General features: G+C 38.7%; 1 protein-coding gene across 1 annotated transcript; it reads right to left on the bottom strand.

The window, feature by feature from the left end:
* Positions 1-253: 253 nt before the first annotated feature.
* Positions 254-21,451, bottom strand: LOC115216803 (UPF0193 protein EVG1 homolog). The gene is made up of 7 exons (XM_029786382.2): positions 21,305-21,451; positions 17,716-17,778; positions 11,649-11,748; positions 8,031-8,104; positions 4,124-4,264; positions 1,652-1,752; positions 254-491 (listed from the first exon to the last, which is right to left on the bottom strand). Exons 1-7 carry the CDS (start codon positions 21,399-21,401, stop codon positions 357-359), a joined length of 711 nt encoding a protein of 236 aa, XP_029642242.1. The 5' UTR covers positions 21,402-21,451; the 3' UTR covers positions 254-356.
* Between the last annotated feature and the right edge of the window lie 2,259 nt (positions 21,452-23,710).

Raw genomic sequence — 23,710 nt, 5'->3', positions numbered from 1 at the left:
GTATCTGATGATTTTCAGCAATAAGAATTACTAATTAGTAATACTAATTGCCACTCAGTTTCCTTCACAGTAGATTTTTTTTCATGTTAGTGCTATTGTCATTTTTAAGTATTTTACAGAACTTTAAGAAACAACTTATTTTTGTATTTAATAAAAATGCTTATGGCTTAATTTTTTGCAAATAATTAAAGTAGATTTTGTGAAATATTTTTTCATGAATATCTATTATTTTATAATGAAAAAAAAAAGAGAACATTTTGTTAATTTATTTTTGCTGTTTATTTTTTCATTGTTTTTGTAGAATTATTTATAATATATTTCAATGTATTCAGTCTTCAGAAATGTTAACTCTTACTTTATGCAGAATTGTCTTTGTCAGGTGAGCAATGTTTAGGGGGATTATTCGGTTGTTCCTGATTGGATTTTTCACTTCTCATCTTTTCGAGTTCAGTTGTTCGTTGTTTATCAATGATTTCCATTTCTCGAACTTTCTGCAAATATATTGAACCCAAAGACAGAAAATCAGGATTACTGGAAAAAAATATCAGTTTATTGAAACAGAAAATTAGGATTATTAAAACACAAGCCACCATGTGGATATGTGACGTGTTTGTATGTATGGATGTGTCTGTGTATGTATGTATAGTTATATGCTAGTGTGTATGTATTTGTATATGTTTGTGTTTATGCATATAGAAAAGAGGGACAAACATATACTTCACAAACATTTTAGAATCATTGATTTCCAGAAAAAGAATTGTCAAACATTGCTTACAGAATTTTGGGCAAGAAAAGATCAGTTTCAAAGAAATATGTAATGGATTTATAATCACTTGTGATACAATAATTACCTGTGGTATTTCTGACATTGTACCTATGATATATCTCACATAATCGAAATGGTAATGGTTGGTGTTTGGAAGGGCATCCAGCCAAAGAAACCGTGCCAAATCAGACTGGAGCTTGGTGCAGTTCTCTGGCTTACCAGTTCCAGTCAGGCTGTCTACCCCATGCCAGCATGGAAAGCGGACATTAAATGATGATGATGAATTACCTGTGATATTTCTGAATTGGATTGTAGAACTGCAGGTGCTGACACAGTGAATCACCAACTGCAGTACAGAAGTGGAGGGGTCGTTATAAGGGCCAAATTTTCTACCTTCAGTTTAATGTTGGGTAATGACAAAAAAAGTATGATCGTGAATACATGGGGTTGAGACGGGGTTCCTCAGAATGGTCTCTAGGATAATGTTACTTAACAGGGTGCATTGCTTGGAGATCAAGGAATCTCTCCCGGTCAAGCAACAACATCTCTGCATTGAGAGGTCACAGCCCTGGTACTATGGACATGAGATTAGAATGTCACAGGAAAACATTGCAAGACAAATTCCTCAAGCTGAGCCAACTGGCAGGAGACTGAGGAGTAGATGAAGAATGAGATGATTGGATAACATTCACAGTCTCAGGTGGTCGCTCTTGGGAATCCAGGTGGAAAGTCTAATGACAGTTGCTTCAGATAGTACCTATGGAGGAGGTGTTCAAGAACTCTACCTTCATGACCCTCCCAGGAATAAAGGGCAGAGAAGATGGCTGGATGGAGGGAGGGATTTTTGATGTTATTACCTGTGACTGATATTTCCCACATAATTACCTGAGATATTTCAGTTTCTATGATGGTTCGATATTTTTTATCTTGCCCCAAAGTTTTCATTTCCTCAAGGAATGTTCTTCTGTCTTCGATTTCTTGTTGTACTGTAAAAAAAACCCAGAATATCTATTTTAATGTTTAAGATCAACAGAGCATCTTTCAGTGATGCTGTAGGGAGAAACTTGGAGTAAGAGATTGTTTGTAGTCAGGGTAGAGCTGTTGGTGATGATGGTAAATGAGAAGAGAAAGAGAGAGAGAGAGTAGAAGCCATGAAGAGGTAGTTATGTTTGTTACTGGTGGTGGTGGTGATGTTGCCATCACTATCACTACCTTGATTATCAAAAGTATACTTTTATAATATTTTTTCATTCCTCGTTAAATGTATTTGGTAAACACTTCAGTAAATACACCTCATTGCAGTAAACAGTTCAATTTCTATGAAGTGCATTAATGATTTTGAGTTTTGGATACCAGAACCAAACTTAGAGAATTTACTTAAGACATTCTTATTGTTTTTAACCTTAAAGAGAAACTGCTGTAAAATTAGTTAAAATGACTCCATAGTGATTTAATTTCATTTTTATTGTGCTTTCTTCCATTAAAAACACTGAAAACTTAGGTTACATAAATTTTTTAAAATGTAAACTGCAATATATTAACACTAATAATATATTTTAGAGAGATATCATGGAAAACATGAATGAGGCATAATTCCCATGGTGGTAATGGTATGATGGGTAGTGGCGTGCAACCAAGAGAATACTCTCCATTAGGCATTTGCCATTTTCTGAACGCCTTACTTCCCTGGGCATGGATACATTGAAACTCCGACGTCTGGCAGCTGACTTGGAAGACACCCATAAAATTATTAACCATCTTACAAACAATAACTCTGAGCACCTTTTCAAACTCCACCCGTCTAACACCCGTGGACATGTTTACAAAGTCAGAAAACAGCACAAATCCCATGACTTTAGGAAACATTTTTTTCACGCTTAGAGTTGTTGAAGCATGGAACAAACTGCCGGCATCAGTTGTTAGTTGTCGGAGCACTGCATCCTTCAAAACTTCCATGCTTCCTGAGATTTGCCAACACTACACCTGATTTTCTCCCCTCCATACACACACATGCATGTATCTGACTCATACACTGTTCACTTCCCAGACATTTGTACATTACTGCATATGCTTTATACGCACTTTTGACAAGTTGTGGTGCACCTGAGCACTGTATACAATAATTTCGTTATTATTATTATTATTATTATAACGGTTGTGGTGGTGATGCTGGTGGTATTAGCGATGGTGGTGGGTGATGGTAGTGGCAGAGGTGACTTTGTTTCTTTATTGATGATGTAGTGATGTCCATAACTGATGGTGGCAAAAGGTGTTGTTTTGTTGTGTGTCCCCAGGGTAGTGATTGACTTCATTAGCAACCTTAAACTCTTCTCTCCTCAGGTATTTTTCTATTCCTTATAAAGGTTTCATTGTGAAGAGAAATAAGTCATGTTTCCTACAGAATGAACAGCCATCAATAATTATTATAATTATACCATATTAATATTTACTAGAAATAAATTACATTGTGTAACACGGATTTTGTTCTTGGGCAGCAACTGTTGTTTCTTATTTTCTGACCCCTAAAAAGTATGGAAAATGCTTAGTATTTCCTTCAAACTTTGCTTTTGCTACATTTATTCAAACCCGAAAGAACTCCTCTCAATCGATGGCTATGATCAGAGATGCACATACTGTCAGGAACATGCTCAAGTGGTTAAGGTCAAACAACTGAAAAGTAAATCTGTGGCATTGAGCAGAATATTTTCTATAATAATATTTCTGCTTCAGCAACTCAGCGCTGAATCATCATTGTCATTGTTTAACGTCCACTTTCCATGCTAGCATGGGTTGGACGATTTTGACTGAGGACTGGCGAACCAGACGGTTGCACCAGGCTCCAGTCTTGATCTGGCAGAGTTTCTACAGCTGGATGCCCTTCCTAACGCCAACCACTCTGAGAGTGTAGTGGGTGCTTTTTACATGCCACTGGCACGGGGGCCAGTCAGGCAGTACTGGCAATGACCTCACTCGAATCTTTTTACGCATGCCACCGGCACAGGTGCCAGTTAGGCGACGTTGAATCTGTCTGATATATAATGGAACATAGTTCAGTTTCAAAACATTGATGTCCAGGTGACAAAAGCAAAGTTTGGATGGAATAGCAGTAATTTCCTTTGATTTCTAGATAGAAGCAAATAGGAAATAACACTGACTAAAGACAAAAAAAATTTTTTTTCTTACACTGTGTTATATTTATGAACAAATCCTTGTTGTACAGTTTAGAATAAATATTTCATACATAATATTCTAATCCTAGAAACGTAGACGCCTTTCCATGTAATTTTACAAAATTACGGTGATTTATTTATTTTTGATTTTTTGCCTATCCATTCCAAGAAAAGTTTATAATCTTACGTTCTTCAAAACGGTCAACGTCTTCAAATTCTTCTTCAATTTTTGGTTTCCTCAAAAGTACCTTTGGACGTGGAATATTTTCCTCTTTACCATAGGTCATTAAATTTGCAAGTTTTTCCTTTTCCTTTTCAGAGAAGAATTCTTCAAAGAAAATAATAATTAATCAATAACTTTAATGAGTGTAATCTATCAATAGAAATAACAATATCAATTTGTTAATGAGATAAGTAGAACCATTAGAGCATCAAACAAAATATTGTGCAGTATTTAATTACTGATTTTTAGCTTTTGCATTCAAAACCTGCTAAGGTCAAGATTGTTTTACATCCCTCTGGGTTTGATAGGAATGGCAAGCCAGGAGGCTGCATCAGGCTCCAATCTGATCTGGCAAGGTTTCTACAGCTGGATGCCCTTCCTAAAGCCAACTACTCCGAGAGTGTAGTGGGTGCTTTTTACATGCCACCGGCACGGATCCAGTCAGGCGGCACTGGCATCAGTCACACTTGAATGGTGCTTTTCACATGTCACCAGCATAGGAGCCAGTCAGGTGGCACTGGCATCGACCATGCTTGAATGATGCTTTTTACATGCTATCAGCACAGGAGCCAGTCCAGCGGGACTGGCATTGACCACACTCAAATGGTGCTTTTTACGTACCACCGGCATGGGAGCCAGTAGATGGCACTGGCATCGGCCATGCACAAAAGGTGCTTTTCACATGCCACCAGCATGGGTGCCAGTCAGATGGCACTGGCATCATCATCATCGTCATCATTATTATTATTATTATTATTATTATTAAGGTAGCAAGCTGATGGAATTGTTAGCTGCATCAGACAAAATGCTTAGCAGCATTTCATCCACCTTTGCATTCTGGAGTTTAAATGCCGCTGGGGTCGACTTTGTTTTCATCCTTTCAGGGTTAATAAAACAAGTACCACTTGAGCACTGGGGGTCGATATAACTGACTAGTCCCCTCCTCACAAATTCCAGGCTTTGTGCCTACAGTAGAAAGGATTATTATTATTATGGCAAAAACAGCAACCTGACAGAATTGTTAGTGTGTTGGACAAAATACTAAAAGGTATTTTTTCTAATGCTTTGCATTTTGAATTCAAATGCTGCCAAGGTTGGCTCTGCCTTTCGTTCTTTCAAAGTTGATAAAATAATTATCAGTTAAGCATTCCTCCTCCCATTAAAATTGCTATCCTTGTGCAAAAATTTGAAACCATTGACTTTGCCTTTCACTGTTTTGGGATTAGTAAAATATAGTACGGAGGGGCAATGTAATCAAACTTCCTCCCTTCAAAATTGTTGACTAACTCCTCCCCTTAAAAGTGCTGGCTTTGTGCCAAAATTTGAAACTATTATTCTTATCATTATTATCATTATTATTATGGCCGAACTGTAAGCATGCTGGGCAAAGTGCTTAATGGCATTTCATCTGTCCTTACATTCTGAGTTCAAATTCCACCAAAGTCAACTTTGCCTTTCATCTTTTGGGGGTTGATGAAATAAGTACCAGTTATGCACTGGGGTCAATGTAATCAACTACCCCACCCCCACAAAATTTCAGGATCACTATTATTATTATTATTGAGTGAGAGAGCAGTGCAAGCCATCAAAGTGACACTGGGGTAAAATATACGAAGCTCAGTATACCCATCATGACTACCCATCTAATAAGGGTACACCAGGCACATGCATCACAATCATATGCGTGCAACATGATGATCTCATATCAAGATAAACAGCACATGACCTTGCAGGTGGGGCCCAGTTAGAATTTTCTTCAGTTCAAGTAGCCCATCCCACTTAAAAGGTCCCTGAATAAGGGTTGTTTAAGGATATTGAATGAAATACCCATGTTTCCAAAGGTGAATTATTCAAGCCCCAAAGAATCCTTCTCAACACATGGCTATGATGCCCCACCGCCACTACTTCTGTTCGTGATCAGAGATGCACATATCGTCAGCCACTAAGGGACATGCTCAGCTGGTTAAGGTCAAACAACTGACAAGCAAATCTGTGGTATTGAGCAGAATATTTACTGTAGCCCATTTTTTATACCAAGACAAAACAATGTATGTGATAATACTTCCAATCAGTTAAGATCAGAAGTGAGGAGAGCCACTGTTTGGTACTGCATCATCTTTATTATTATTATTATTATTATTATTATTATTATTGGTTTGACTCAGGTTCATTCTTAATTCAAGTAGAATTTATGTTCGTAGCAGGTTGCTACCTGTAACCTTAGGTATCCACAATCTTTCAGTAGTCTTTCAACAAGTGCTTAAGACCCTCCTGATAATCTTTTCAGTCCCTAAGAGACATTCTATTCCAATCTCCTTCAACCATTTGTCTATATCTTTGCTTACAGTTCCTAATGCACCAATTATTATAGGCACAACCATTATAGTTTTCATATTCCAAATTCTTGCAATTTCAAATTTTAAAGGATTGTATTTCTTTATTTTTCATCTTCTTTCTTTATAATCCTGGAATCAAACAGACATGATGGATCAATTAGTAAGCAACTTTGCTTTTCCTTGTCTATTATTTTCCAGCTTCTTGTCCATTTGAATAGGAAAATCTCACAGAATCTCACAATTCTCAAACTCCTGCATTCTTTTGACTCGATGTTCATATCATATCATCAACTTCAAATCCCCATTTCTGGCAAGGCTTTCACTGTAAAACTTTCACAACTTGGTCATGCCTCCATTCTTCCTGTGTCAGCTTGGGAAATCCTGCTACAATGTGTGCCACTGTCTTGTTCCAAGTTCCACAGGCTCTACATTTTTCTGACACATTCTCTCCATATACATTTTTCCTGAAATTGCTTGCTTTTATTGCTTAATCCTGGGCTGCTACATTTAGGCTCTCTGTTTTTTAATTGCCCCATTTTTTAATCAAGTCGAGGATATTGTTCCACATATATCTTCAAAATTGACCCTGCAGAGGTTTTTCTTCAATCTCTCTAATAAGCTCTCTTTGAATTTCATTCTTGTCCTTTTCTCCAATTCCACACTTGATTGTATTCCTTATTTACAGTCTTTGTGTTGTTCTGTAAATATTCTAGTAAGCTTTTTCTTTCCATCTGTACACATTCTTCCATGGCAATTAAGCCTCTTCTATCCTGGTCTCTCTCCAAGTACAGCCAGTTGATATCAGCTTTCAGATGGTGGGCTCCATACATTGTCAACAGCTCTCTAATTTTTCTGTCATTATTATTTCATGATATCCCACTGATGTCAGCAACACTGACTTATTTTTATATTAAACTCCCATTTATTACAATTTTCACAAATTAAAGTAATTCATTTGAACCAATTAACTGCAATAAACAGAACCTTCCTGTACAGGTTTATAAACCTTCTGGTAATAGCAGCAAAATCTCTCTCAATTCATATTTTACACTCTTAAGCTAGGAAGGACACTTTAGATAATGTAGTCATAGGTACAATATGCCAGAGTAAAACATGGAATATTATTTATAGATTGAATACCTTTAATTAAAAACGATAAACGTTGCCCTTTTCAAGCCTAGCCAGTCTCAGGGGCCCAGTTTCCGTGGCGTATGTGTTCCCCCCAGCTAGATGGGACGCCAGTCCATTGCAGCGTTACTCAAGAAACAGGAAGAGAGAATGAGAGAAAGTTGTGGCGAAAGAGTACAACAGGGGTCGCCACCACCCCTTGCCGGAACCTTGTGGAGCTTTAGGTGTTTTCACTCAATAAACACACACAATGCCCGGTCTGGGAATCGAAACTGCAATCCTCTGACTGCAAGTCCACTGCCCTAACCACTGGGCCATTGCGCCTCCACACCTTTAATTAAAGATCTTACTAATTAGAGATATGCTGAAACTAGACAAAAACAACAATTAAAAGACAGTCAACTCACTTCCAGGTTTCGGTCGATATGAATCAATCTTGTAAGCACCCATGGCTTCCATTGTTTGCCGAGTTCTTTTCCCACTGTGTAACAACAGCATTTAGTAGAAAAAATGAAGAAAAGAAGAAAACTAACATTGTGTGAGAGAGAGAGAGAGAGAGAGAGAGTAAAAGAGAGTGTGTATGTGTGTGTATTGGCATTAAAAACATGACAAAAAGAACTTAGTTTACTTTGCCCAATCCAGTTGTATTTTTACTCGGTACTTTCTTGAACATCTAGTTGCTTCATTCATCATCATTGTTTAACGTCCGCTTTCCATGCTAGCATGGGTTGGACGATTTTGACTGAGGGCTGGTGAACCAGATGGCTGCACCAGGCTCCAGTCTTGATCTGGCAGAGTTTCTACAGCTGGATGCCTTTCCTAACGCCAACCAATCCGAGAGTGTAGCGGGTGCTTTTTACGTGCCACCGGCACGGGGGCCAGTCAGGTGGTACTGGCAACGACCTCGGTTAAATCTTTTTACACATGCCACCGGCACACATGCTAGTAAGGCGACGTTGGTAACTATCACGCTCGAATGGTGCCCTTTTACGTGCCAGAAACAATAAACTTTATTGACTGCTAGTAAGGACACAGTGTTTCATTTTGCAACCACACCAATACTACCAAGAATATTAAAGGCTTAAAGTCAATATTGACTTTAAATATTGTACATTACTTTTGTGTTAGCAGTGCAATGTTCTCATCTTTAAGTTTATCTCTACAGATTTTTCTATAGAATTCAGTGCCAGCACTTGAGATTACAATGTTTTGTATACAAATACATCTATGTAGAACAATGCAATCAAAGATAGAAAATATAGGTAATGAGTGTAGATGCATATTTCAAGCGTTATTGCTCTTTCATCAGCATCGCATCCAACCCATCAGCTATCCACAAATGCAATGCTTAAATACTCACTAAGTTTAGCGATATAACACTATTGGATAAACCAATTTACATATTAAACACATTCTTGGCAACTGATATGTAAATATTAATAGCTAGCATTTGCAACCATAATATACAACCAAATATTATTAAAGGCTTAAAATAAACTGAATGACAAAGGCAGACCATTTCCCATAACAAAAGAAAATAAAAGTGAAAGGGGTGGTAGATGGATGGCAGGATTATTACTACAAGCTGGCAGCACGGTAGATACTGAAATGGTGAGCAGATTAAGCAGAGAACCATGGTCAGTCTATGTCTGGTCAGGCAGTGGAATACTAAAATTCTGAAATGATGAAAGGTGTAGGGATCTAGCTTGACCCTACCTGAGATTTGAAACCAAATCCACCCGCTTGTTGCTTGTCAAAACGAATGAGCAGGAAGTCCTCTCCATACTAGAAGATTGTTGAGGAAACACTTGGTGCCCTAGGACCTGTTTAGTCCTTTGTTTAGGGTTTGACCTACATTACTGACCACAGTCTTTATAACAGAGATCAATTCCTCTTTTTTGTGTCAGCAGATCAAGGAGCAAAATGCTCTTCTACATCAGCCATGACCAAGAGCAACACTTCCCTTCACCCTTAGCTTGATGTACAAACAGAAGCTTTTGGCTGCAAGAAAGACGATGCCATCTTTATCCTTTCTTCCTTTCTAGTCAGCACAGTGCATTCTTTACTCTTTCACTCTCTACTGACAGGCAACTTCTACATAACTACCAACTACTAACCAGTGAGCCAACCTTTTTCTACACTGTCACTACAATTACTACTGTCTTTTCAACTCCCTGTAAGGAAAATGAATAAATGTATGTAAATAATAGTTCTTCCTTCTTGGTGTTGATTCTTTGATGTTTACTGGTACTCCGACGCAAGAATCTTCACGCATTACACCTACACGCTACATTTGGTAGTGGGTTACATCATATCAACTTGATATGGCATCTCACATTTAGCCCGCTACAAAAGAATGGCAAACTGTCAAGGTAAAAAAAGAAGTCTTAGTTTCTCTTTTATACAAAAGCTGCATTTAGTACTCTGCTCACCACAGATTTCATTTTATTGTGGAGTTCCATAACCCCCTCTCTTCTATCTGACTCATGTATTTCAACTGTGAAGCTAGGCATATCCAAATGTTAAGGGAATGCATCTTCTCATCACTCATAAATATAAAAAAAATTGTAAATAAGAAAAAAGTTTAAAGTAAAAAATAAGATTAAATAAGTAAAATATAAGAATAAATAAAAAATAATAAAAATATAAGAATAAGTAAAAAATAAGAATAAGATTAAAGATTAAAGTAAAAAAAAGCCTTAGTTTCTCTCTTATACAAAAGCTGCATTTAGTACTCTGCTCATCATAGATTTTATTTTATTGTGGGGTTCTGTAACCCCCTGTCTTCTATCTGACTCATGTATTTCAACTGTGAAGCTAGGTGTATCCAAATGTTAAGGGAATGCATCTTCTTATCACACATAAATATAAAAGAAAAGAAACTTGTAAATAAGAAAAAGATTCAAGTCATCAACAGCCATCAAGACATTATCCTCAGTGGCAGTGTCGTTGTCATCATCATCATCATCATCATTGTTGCCATTGTCATCATTTTTATGTATGCTTCCCATGTTGGCATGAGTTGTCCTGACTGGGAGTCAGTTCTTATTCTGACCCTTTTAACCCAATGTTTGCTATAACCACTTTACAGAATGTAATGGGTGCATTTTATTATCACACCAATTATATTGAAGTCTTCTTTATTTCATTCCATCTCTTCCTAGTTTTTGTTTTGCTCTCTCTTCTACAAATTCCATTTACTTTGAATGACACCTTTCACTTCTTCTATCCCTCTGTCATACTCTACACACATCATATCCCTGCATGGCATGTAACTTATCTTGGAACTAAGTTGCCCTCCAAGACACAGTTGAAGGCTTTGCTTAAATCAAAACCAAGCTCAAGTAATTTGGTTTTTCTTCATGGGACTGTGGGCATACTGGGGCACTGCTTTCTTGGGTATAGTCAAATGATGCTTATTTTACAAGCCTTAACAAAATGGAAGGCAAAATAGAGCTTGGCAGGATTTGAACTCAGAATGTGAAGGGTCATAACCAAATATATTTTGTTTGACACTCAGCTGATTCTGCCATCCACCTGACATGATTGAATGCATTCCTTATCCAACCTCCTTCACAATACAACAATTTACTACATGAACATGGAAGCACAAGTTTGTAGAGAAGATATATAAAGTCAAACGAAACAATCCTGGTGCTTTGTTTTACTGATTCTTCAGTAATGGAAGTCAAAGTTAGTTCTTGTGAGATTTGAACCTAGATCACAGAGGGACAAAATTAAAACATTTGGTTAAGTGTTCTACAGTTTCTACAAAGGGACCATTCTGAAAGTGAATCTCTTGACAGTCACTCGACCTATGAGAAATGGCAGCTAAGACTTCTCCAAATCACACCCAACCATCTAAAATAAGGAAAGGACACATTAGATAATTATAGCCCAACATAGTACCTAAAGAAAGGGTGGTCATGGTTGGAATGCCTTTGATCAGAGAACTGCTCAATCAGTGTTGGTCTTGGGCTAAGTAACAGCAGCAATGAATGTTAATCAAATTTCATATTTCTTACGTATAATTGTAACTAGATTTTAGTTTTGGCGGCGAATCACTCCTACACTGCTGGGGTTCACTGCTAGAAGGACTGCAGGTAACTGGTAAGCAGGCACCATCTGAAAAGTACAAAGAAATTATAGAAATTGATGCAAAACCTAAACAATATTACTACATACACACACACACATATTAAGCATGGTATTTGTGGGTGAAGGACGGCAAGCTGGCAGAATCGTTAGCACGCCGGGCGAAATGCTTAGTGGCATTTCGTCTGCCGTTATGTTCTGAGTTCGAATTCTGCCGAGGTCGATTTTGCCTTTTATCCTTTCGGGGTCGATTAAATAAGTACCAGTTATGCACTGGGGTCGATATAATCAACTTAATCCATTTGTCTGTCCTTGTTTGTCTTCTTTATGTTTAGCCCCTTGTGGGTGATAAAGAAATAGGTATTTGGGGGTGATGTAGTGGCTGATCTTGTGCCCACACTAACAGTCACTATATGAAATGACTCGTTAGTTCCTCAAGATTGGAGAGACAAAAGACTGATTTCACTGAACAAACGAAAAGGTGCCAAGTCCAGCTCTGGTAACTTTTATGGTATTTACTGACTTGTTGGTATGATATATTCACCAGACTTTTATTGCATCAAGTGCAAACATCCATATGCTCCATCACTGTTACAGAGTCTCAATGTGGAATTAGATCTGGTTGAGATACCACAGTTATCATCATTAGTGCAGACAGTTGTTGCAGAAGAATTGCAGAGAGCAGAGACTCACACTTTACCAATTTTTCCTTTAGACATAGGGAATAGAAATGCAGAGTGAAAGATATTGGTAAAGTTCCGGTACCCAACCAAGCCTGCCAATTTGTTTATCCAAATACACTTTGGTGTGAAGGCTGATTTCAACTCAAATGGTGATCTGTTGGCACTAATTCTTCAAGTGGAAAATGTGCTAAATTGCTGGCGCTGTGCCAAAAATTTGAAATCAGTGTTACAAAAGCATAAAGTGGTGAGCTGGCAGAAACGTTAACATGCCAAGCAAAATGCTTAGCAGCATTTTGTCTTGTCTTTATGTTCTAAGTTCAAATTCTGCAGAGGTCAACTTTGCCTTTTGTCCTTTCAATGTCAAAAAAATAAGTACCAGTTGAGTACTGAGACTGATGCAATCAACTTAGCTCTTCCCCTGAAATTGCTGGCCTTGTGCCAAAAATTGAAATCAATATTAGAAAAGCTTAAGAGTCAATATCATTTAGTATTAAAAGAGAGGATCGGCAATATCTGTGGGGTGTCAGAGGAAATGGTTTGTGGTATTAATTGTGAGTTAAGTTGGCAAAGTGTTGGATCAAATATATTGTGTTAGGAACAATGGGTTAATAAAATTAGCAGAGAATCAGATAAGAAGTCTTGTGGTCTTAAAAAACAGTTGTGTAATGCATAAAATGCCTTGTGGTATTGAAATAAGGAATTGCCAATATCCTTAGAACATCAGACAAAATGACTGACAGTATTGCAACAGTAAATTGGTAATATTTATCTTGATAAAATGGTATTATGAGAATGTTAATCTAACTCATCTTATAAGCAAAATAGTCAGAGTAATTATTTCATGTTATTATAGGCACTATCAGGCAAAATATTGGATGGTATAGCAAAATGCTGGATGGTGGCGTGTTGGCAGAAACGTTAGCGCGCCAGGCGAAATGCTTAGCGGTATTTTGTCTGCTGCTACGTTCTGAGTTCAAATTCCGCTGAGGTCGACTTTGCCTTTCATCTTTTCGGGGTCAATTAAATAAGTACCAGTTAAGCACTGGGGTCGTTATAATCGACTTAATCCGTTTGTCTGTCCTTGTTTTTCCTCTCTGTGTTTAGCCCCTTGTGGGTAGTAAAGAAATAGGTATTTCATCTGCCGCTACGTTCTGAGTTCAAATTCTGTTGCGGTCGACTTTGCCTTTCATTCTTTCGGGGTCAATTAAATAAGTACCAGTTACACACTGGGGTCGTTATAATCGACTTAATCCCTTTGTCTGTCCTTGTTTGTCCTGTCTGTGTTTAGCCCCTTGTGGGCAGTAAAGAAATAAGTATAGCAACAGTCAATTGGCAAATTTCAAAGGGTATCAAACAAAATGCCTGGGGGTTATGGAACAAACATTGGCAATAATCAGTAAAATAGCAAACAAAATTATGGCATTGAACTAGTAATATTAGTGACTGTGTTAGACATTGTACTTGATACTGTAAGAACAGTGGGTTGGCAGCATTGGTGGGATGTCAGAAAAAATATCTTGTGTTAATTGAATGTTAACTGGTAAAATTGGTCAGGGAAAATACCTTGTTGTATTAGAATGGTGGACGCTGGCAATATAATTACTGCATCAGAGAAAGTGTCTTGTTGTACTGGAACAGCGTATCATCAATATTAGTAGTGTTTGTGGTACTAGAACAAGGAATTTCCATTATCAGTAAAGCATCTGACAACTATTTTTTTGGCATTAAAACAGCAAAATATCGGAAGAGTATCACAAAATATGCTGCGATATTAAAATATTGGATTGAGAATATCGGTAGAGAATTTGGCAAAGGTGTATTTGAGCAATGAACCGACTGTAGTAGCATGCTAGACAAAATAGTTTGTGGCATAAGAACAGTGGATTTGTAACATCAAGAGAGCATAAGAGAGAATCTGTTGTGTGTTAACAGAAATAACACAGCAGAGTTCCAAGGAAAATATCTTTGACAATATCAGAAGAACATTACACGATGTCATATATTGGTTTCATGTTTTGTCACAAGGCCAGCAGTCTTGGGGAAGGGGCTAGTCGATTACATTGACCCCAGCGTTCAACTGGTACTTATTTTATTGACCTCAAAAGGACAAAAGGCAATGTTGACCTCAGCGGAATTTGAACTCAGAAGGTAAAGACAGACGAAATGCCACTAAGCGTTTACCAGGCATGCTAACAGTTCTGCCAACTTACCATTTTGTCATACATTAATAGAATGGTGAAAGTGTTATGTCAGCAGAATAGCAGAGAAAATGTCTTGTGATATTAAAACAGTGAATTTCTAATATTCTTAATTTCTAATATTCTTAATTTCTAATATTCAATCAATCAAAATCAAAATCAATCAAAATCGAAATCAATCAACATCAATGGAAATTGTAGCTGTGATACCAATGCTGGTGGCACGTAAGAGAACCATCCGAACGTGGCTGTTGCCAGCGCCGCCCCGACTGGCCTCCGTGCCAGTGGCACGTAAAAAGCACCAGCCGATCGTGGCCATTTGCCAGCCTTGTCTGGCACGTAAAAAGCACCCACTACATTCACGGAGTGGTTGGCGTTAGGAAGGGCATCCAGCCGTAGAAACATTGCCAGATCAGACTGGGCCTAGTGCAGCCTTCTGGCTTCCCAGACCCCAGTTGAACCGTCCAACCCATGCCAGCATGGAAAGTGGACGTTAAACAATGATGATGATGATGTACCAGTCAAAATGCTGCTTGAGATTGGAATAAGGAAATGGTAAAAGTAATGTTAGAACATGAGATGAAATACTGTATTGTATGAAAGCAGTGGGGTGGCAACATCATTCGGTAGACTTTCAGACAAAATATTTTGTGGTATTATTATTTTATTTATTTATTTTTTTGGTGAATTTGAAGGAAGGGGCAGTGTCCACCTCCTTTGCAAGACCTCCAAAACTGGTGAGATTGATTCCATCAATGTCCCTTTTAAACTGTTGCAGATCAAACTGTAAGAAACATTATAACCAAGAAAAAAATTCCAGAGTACTGAAGCTCTGGAGAGGAAGGACTAGGCACAGTGCATAGTACAAGACCAAGGGGTTTGAACACAACAAAGTTGATGAGTAGATTTGGGTTGCTTAATTAGTGGAGGTACAAGATTAGCGAGCTCTAAGGAACAGAAGTCATTATAGGAATGAAAGAAAAGACAGCAAAAAAAAAAAAAAATAACATACTTGTAGGCCAGAGGTTGGAATATGTACATAAGTGATTATACCCCAAACAGTCAAGCGGCCCTGCTTTGGATGCTGTCCAAGAGGTCAGTGTGAATAGTAGCAGTAATTCATTGTGGGCCTCACTTGAGCTTTCTGTAGTGTCAGCAGCTATTAGGAGGCTGAAGTATCTTCTGGCTCTGAAGAGTAAAGCCAACATTTGGGATATAGTCCTAGCTATGTTAAAGCTGTGCTTTCTCCAGGAGAGACCATAAAAGCTTTGAGTGCCATTAATATTGGAGGTGGGGAGAGAGAGGGTCCTTGATATGAGTAGTACTTGAGGTTTTTGCTGTTAAAAGAAACAAGGTTAGCATGGTCCCACTGAAGAACATTTTCAAGGTTTTCGCTGATGGGGTGGGTGCAATGATGCTGTCTTGACATGGAAAGTGCCAGTGTTTATTACTAGCGAAGGAGACGAGATTGGTAAGTCTCCATTTAAGGTTTCCTTTCATGGAACCTGCATAGGTTTGGTGCATAGTGTCCAGGTTGTGTGTGAATGGTGTGTGGTAGGGGAAGGTTCGGGCAGAACAAAGGGTTGTGTCATATGCTTAACAGTGGGTGTATTTGGATATGACCACAATTAGGACATTGATGTACAGAAGGATGAGAGAGGGAGATAAAATGAAACCCTTGAGGCACACCAAAGGTGACAGAGTTTAAGGAGAGAAAAAGATCCATCACCACATTCCCAGATAGGAAGCTACTGATTCAGGAAATGGCAGACAGGTGGAACCCACAAGAGATTCGCATGTGGAAGGCCTTGCTGATGTCTAAACTGACATCACTTTCACTCACTTTCTCTCATGTGAAAGCATCTGATGAGTGAGATATGAGACTAGTTGTCACTGGGTCTGGCTCCATGGAACCACACTGGTCATCACTAAGGTGAGAGAGGGTGCTTCAAGAACATTGTTATTAATGCCTGTTTCTCTTACCTTTGAGATATTGGAATTGAGTACAAAGGGACAATAGCTGGAAAGGTCAGGGAGTGTCTTTCTTACGAAAAGGACACACTGTAGCATGATCCCAAAGATCAGTTGGTATTCCTGTGGCAAAGGAGAGATTAAAGAGTTTGTTGAATATAGGAGTAATCTCAAGGTGCAATATTTGAGAGCAATGGAAGGGACATTGTTAAGGTTGGTGCTTGTTTGGTTTAAAGGGCTCAGAGATATTTTATGTATGTGTGTGTATGCCAGATGACAGAACTGGGGGGGGGGTAGAAGGGACTAGATTTTGAAAGAGATTTATCAATGGCATGTCATGTGGAATTGGCTGCAAAGTGTGTAGCAAAGGTGGAAACTTTCTCCCAAGGGGGAAGGCAGTATTGCAAACAGAACCTTCATTATTGAGAAGTAGAGAAAAAGAGGATGACACCGCAAAGTTAGCGGGGTTTTGTTTTTAGCAAGAATCCAGAAGCATCAGTTTGAGAGGTGCGATGGGTTGAGGTCTGAATGATGCATGAATGTGTTTTTCACTTTCAGGCAGAGGCCTTAATATTTTACAATAAACAAATAATATATTGTGGTTGTATACTGTCAACTTAACGTGACAGTCCCGTAAAGGCAATTACACCACCGCTGTTTAGCCCTAGGAAGCATCGACGCTTCCTGTCGGCTTCGACACACTTACTGTGTCCTTATATATTTACGAAGAGGAGACAAATACCCCCAACAGCTAGGCCTGCATCTAGAGACACGCATGTTTCAGGGTCTTTGCCCATCATCGGTCTAGAGTAGCAGAGGCCTGCTAGCTGAAGATATCTGTCTCGACTTCGTAAATATATAAATCTATTTCTCAGTTTATTCACTGATCACCAAATAATATATTCTTTTATTTGTTTATTGGTTTTTAGTTATTGGACAATGGCCATCCTGGGACACTCCTTCAAGGATTTTATCTGGTCATATTGACCATACTCCAATTTGGTGTTTGTTTTATGGATTTCTATTTATTGAATGGACACGTTACCATTTGATGTAAACAGATGTAAATTGAGACACCAATTAACATTGGTAATTAGAGATACATTTATGGACACACTCACACATAAATGAAATACTTTACTCACTTTGGACAGTTTCTTCTAAGTGTTTTTTCTGAAAGTTTGTCAATTTCGCTTCCTGCATCATTTCTGGAAGTTATAATAATAATAATTAAAATAATAATAATAATAATAATACAGTGCTGCATTGACTAGCCTCCGTGCTGTGGGCACGTAACAAACACCATCCGATCGTGGCTGTGCCAGCCTCGCCTGGCCTCCATGCCGGTGGCACGTAAAAAACACCATCCGAGCGTGACCGTTCGCCAGCCTCGTCTGGCACCTGTGTCGGTGGCACAAAAAAAACACCATCCGAGCGTGGCCATTCGCCAGCCTCATCTGGCACCTGTGTCGGTGGCACATAAAAAGCACCCACTACACTCATGGAGTGGTTGGCATTAGGAAGGGCATCCAGCTGTAGAAACACTGCCAGATCTGACTGGCCTGGTGCAGCCTTCGGGCTTTCCAGACCCCAGTTGAACCGTCCAACCCATGCTAGCATGGAAAGTGGACGTTAAACGGTGAATAATAATAATAATAATAATAATAATAATAATACTGGGCACTGCACACATCCTACACAAAACGCTTTCAATACAGTAACCATAAGAGCATCACAACAAACTACAGCACATACCCAAGGCACACAGACCTGCGCTCAGTAGTGAAGTGAAAGCATGATATAAAAATAAAACTACTGAATAATAATAATAACAATAATAATTCTTTCTGCTATTGGCACAAGGCCTGAAATTTTGGGGCTGGGGGATAGTTGATTACATCAACCCCAGTGCTCAACTGGTACTTATTTTACCGACCCCAAAAGGATGAAAGGCAAAGTCAACCTCAGTGGAATTTGAACTCATAACAACAGACGAAATACCGCTAAGCATTTCTCCCGGCATGCTAACAATTCTGCCAGCTCACCACCTTGTAATCTCTCTCTATATAAAGCTGAAGTTGTCTGTGTGTGACAGGTTTGGTAGCCTTCAACTAACGCTATCTCCTTTGAGACCCTGCATCGCAAGTTGACCAAAATTGAGAGTATAATAGAAGAAAGCTTGCTCTTCATTTCGTAGAAGAAAAAATTCAAATCGGACCATGTTAACACCAAAAATTATTTACATCAAAAAGGTCCTTTTTTCTATGAAAATCCCTATTTTTTACAATTATTTTGACTTCTGTGTCGCCATTTTTCGGTGTATTTCAACCGGAAAAATGTTCACTTAAAGAGAATAACAAGCTACATAATGCCAAATTACTTTTCAAAAATTCCAATTCTAAAGGGTCGAAACAAACCCGAGCAATGCCGGGCGATACTGCTAGTAATAATAATAATAAGGGTTCTTAGCACTTGAAAGACTGCTGAAAACTTATGGATACCTAAGGTTTCAGGCAGTAACCTGCTATCCACACAATTCTTACCAGGAATAAGACCAAACTTTGGCCAAACCAAATAATAATTGATGATGATGATGATGATGATCTTTTGTTTATTAGCCACAGGGGCTTGAAGAGATACAAAAAATACAAACTTTCACCAGGAAAGAAAGAAAAGATAATGTAAAATGTGAAAAAAAAAATGTTTTTAAATGTGATGGGTGGGGGAGACATCATACAATATATACGACGATTATCATCATCATCATCATCATCATTTAATGCCTGTTTTCCATGCTGGCATGGGTTGGATGGTTTGGCAGGAGCTGGCAAGGCTGGGAATTGTACCAAGTTCCATTGTGTTTTGGTATGGTTTCTATGGCCCCTTCCTAACACCAACCACTTTACAAAATGTACTGGGTGCTCTTAGGGTAGCACCATCACCAGAACATTTTACATGGCACCAGCACCGACAGAGTCATAAAGTACCTCACAAGACAAAAACCCCTCAATGGGAGGTGGGGGTGGTATTGAGGGGGCGTGGCTGGCTTTGTACTAGTTGAGAGATTTAAGGTATATAATATATATATTATAACAAGCTTCTTTCCAAGGCTTTGGTTGGCCAGGGACTATATTAAAAGGCACTTGCCTAGGGTGTGACACCATGTAGTTGGGAAGCAAACTTTTTACCACACCCGAACCTGCGATTATGTCTCTCTCTCTTTATATCCCTCTCTCTCTTTCGGAGAGGCACTGAGCAGCTATACGCACACATACACACACAGCAGTAACTACCACCTACCGAATTCAATCACAAAGCTCCGGTCGGCTCGGGGCTATAGTGGAAGACACCTACCCAAAGTGCCACGCAGTGGGACTGAACCCGAAACCATGTAGCTAGGAAGCAAGCTCCCTAACCACACAGCCATGCCCGCGCCTATATATATATATATATATTTCTCTTTCTCATTTACTTGTTTCAGTCATTTGACTGCGGCCATGCTGGAGCACCGCCTTTTAGTCGAGCAAATCGACCCCAGGACTTATTCTTTGTAAGCCTAGTACTTATCCTATCGGTCTCTTTTGCTGAACCGCTAAGTAACGGGGACGTAAACATACCAGCATCAGTTGTCAAGCGATGTTCGGGTGACAAACACAGACACACAAACACACATATATATATATATATTTACATATATACGACGGGCTTCTTTCAGTTTCCGTCTACCAAATCCACTCACAAGGCTTTGGTCGGCTCGAGGCTATAGCAGAAGACACTTGCCCAAGATGCCACGCAGTGGGACTGAACCCGGAACCATGTGGTTGGTAAGCAAGCTACTTACCACACAGCCACTCCTTTATATAAAAATATATATATATAACATTATATATAAGGGCTTAGTAAAATAAATTACTTTGCCACATACTGAACTCATTAGAAATGGCAGCTAAAGAAATTTCTTCAGCTATTTCTAATACTTAAAGAAGATCTCTCTCAGATAGTGTTTGCCTAAACCAACTCACAAAGGTATGGGGGAGTTGGTTTAGGCAAACACTATCTGAGAGAGATCTTCTTTAAGTATTAGAAATAGCTGAAGAAATTTCTTTAGCTGCCATTTCTAATGAGTTCAGTATGTGGCAAAGTAATTTATTTTACTAAGCCCTTATATATAATGTAATATTTTGAATTCGCCTAAAATGGTCCCTTTACATACTGAATACTTGGTGAAATTGATTAATAATTAATTAATTTTACCCTCAATTGTTGAAATATATATATATATTTATAAAGGTCATCCTTCGGAGAAAGTCTATCAAAAGTGAAACTATTTGTTCGGCAATTTCCGTAAAAAGTTTTTGTTTTTATTTTCTTTCTTTCTTTTTGCAGCTGAATCGCTTATGTTTGTGTGTGTTAGTGTATCTGTATATTTGTGTATGTAAGAATATGTACGTATGTGTTTAAGTGCATGTATATATTTGTGTATGTGTTACACATTTTTTCCCCCACTAGAAATTGCTGAATAGTTTCACTTTTGATAGTGTTTTGGACCGCACACACATAGGTATTGGCGAACGAATATTCAATGTTTAAAATATTAAAAGGCAAAACCAAAACAGATATGCGTTGAACAGCCGTGTGCGTAAAGCATAAAATACGTATTCATGGATATCGGAAATTAATAAACAAAAACGATTGCTGAAATATTATAAATGTAGGCAAATGTACGGTACTAACGTTTCAATAACTGGTGTGTTTCTGGACTGTAGGCGTTCGGTTTCGAACTCCAAAAACCACCTTTAGCCACACGGCTCTGGCGGACGTCAGCCGACATCTTGCTTGGTTTTGGTTGATTGTTGACAAGATGTTGCCAGGAGACAAAGATCACGTGGTACTACTTAACAAGAGCAGTCCCGTTGCGCGCACTCGCGTACTCGCGCCAGCTAGTCGTGACTAGTCGATCCTTACTTTGGGTTTTATTTACTTTGTTTAAAACAAATTATTTACTTTGTGTAAAAAAATTGGATCTTTTCCTTTTGAACGGCAGTTTGTAACATAATTTCTAGGTAACTAAAAAATTTTAAACTTCGTATACTGGTAGAATGTGTTTATAAAACATCATTTTCTCTTGGTTTTATTGAGAAAATTCTATAGGTTGTAACATATTTCGTCTAAAATTTCTTGCATTTCGGCAATTTTAACCAATCAATTACCTCCATTGACGTAAATAACATTCTGTGCATAATGAATATGTCTCTTGTTTAAGAAACAGATTGGGTTTATTTACATTTGTGAAGAAAAAAATACCCTTCCCCAACCCCTAACCCTAAATAACCCTAACTCTAACCCTAAATCTAAAATAGATTGAAATGCAATAGATCGATACTAGGGTTATAATTATGGGTGACAAATTCATACGACACAGCAAAATTTTTTATAGCGGTGTCGTTTGCCGGACCGCAAAGTCATTTTATCGACCTTATTTGTCAAACGGCTAGGTCATTTTATCAAGCTCATTTGGCGAAATGCTTCTTCATTTAATCGATCTCGTTTGGCGAACCGCTAGTTCCTTTTAGCGAACTAGTTTGGCGAGGCGCTACGTCATTTTATCGCTCTCGTTTGGCGAACCGTTACGTCATTTAATCGATTACGTTTGTCGAACAGCTAGAACATTTTGTCGATCTCGTTTGGCGAACCGCTACGTCATTCTATCGATATCATTTGGCGAACCACTAAGTCATTTTATCGGTCTCGTTTGTCGAACGGCTACGTCATTCTATCGATATCACTTGGCGAAGCACTACGTAATTTTATCAATCTCGTTTGTCGAACCACTACATCATTTTATCGATCTCGTTTGGCGAACCGCTACGTCATTTTATCGACTTAGCGGTTCGACAAACGAGATCGATACAATGGCGTAGCGGATCGCCAAACGAGATCGATAAAATGACTTAGCAGTTCACCAAACGAGATCGATAAAATGACTTAGCCGTTCGCCAAACGAGATCGCTAAAATACATTAGCGGTTCGCAAAACGCGATCGATAAATTGACGTAGCGGTTCGCCAAACGAAATCAATAAATTAAGGTAGCGGTTCGTCAAACGAAATCGATAAATTGACGTAGCGGTTCGCCAAACGAGATCGAAAAAATGACTTAGCGGTTCGACAAACGAATTCGATAAAATGACGAAGCGGTTCGACAAACAAGATCGATAAAATGACTTAGCAGATCGACAAACGATATCGAAAAAAATGACGTAGCGGATCGCCAAACCAGATCGATAAAATGACGTAGCGGTTCGACAAACAAGATCAATAAAATGACTTAGCGGTTCGACAAACGAGTTCAATAAAATGACGTAGCGGTTCGACAAACGAGATCGATAAAATGACGTAGCGGTTCGCCAAACGAAATCATTAAAATGACGTAGCGGTTCGCCAAACGAGTTCGATAAAATGATGTAGTGGTACCCAAACGAAATCGATGAAATGACGTAACGGTTCGCCAAACGAGATTGATGAAATGATGTAGCGGTTCGCCAAACGAGATCAATAAAATGACTTAGCGGTTCGCCAAAAGAGAACGGTAAAACGGGTTAGCGGTTCGCCAAACGAAATCAATAAATTAACTGAGCGGTTCAACAAACGAATTCGATAAAATGACTTAGCGGTTCGACAAACAAGATCGGTAAAATGACGTCGCTGTTCGCCAAACAAGATCGATAAAATGACGTAGCAGATAGACAAACGAGATCGATAAAAGGACGTAGCGGTTCGCCAAACCAGATCGCTAAAATGACGTAGCGGTTCGACAAACGAGATCAATAAATGACGTAAGGTTCGACAATCGAAATAGTTAAAATGACGTAGCGGTTCGCCAAACGATTTCGATATAGTGATGTAGCGGAACGCCAAACGAGATCGATAAAATGACGTAACTGTTTGCCAAACGAGATCGATAAAATGACGTAGCGGATCGCCAAATGTGATCGAAAAAAAAGCATTAGCGGTTCACTAAATGGATTCGATAAAAATGGCCTAGTGGTTCGCCAAACGAGATCGATAAAATGACGTCAAGGTTCGCCAACCGAGATCAATAAAATGAAGTAGCGGTTCGACAAACAAGATCGATAAATTGA

This window comes from Octopus sinensis, linkage group LG10, assembly GCF_006345805.1.
Source record: "Octopus sinensis linkage group LG10, ASM634580v1, whole genome shotgun sequence".
Taxonomy (NCBI): Eukaryota; Metazoa; Mollusca; class Cephalopoda; order Octopoda; family Octopodidae; genus Octopus; species Octopus sinensis.
The sequence above is the reverse complement of the archived record's forward strand: the minus strand, read 5'-3'. Positions and strand labels throughout refer to the sequence as shown.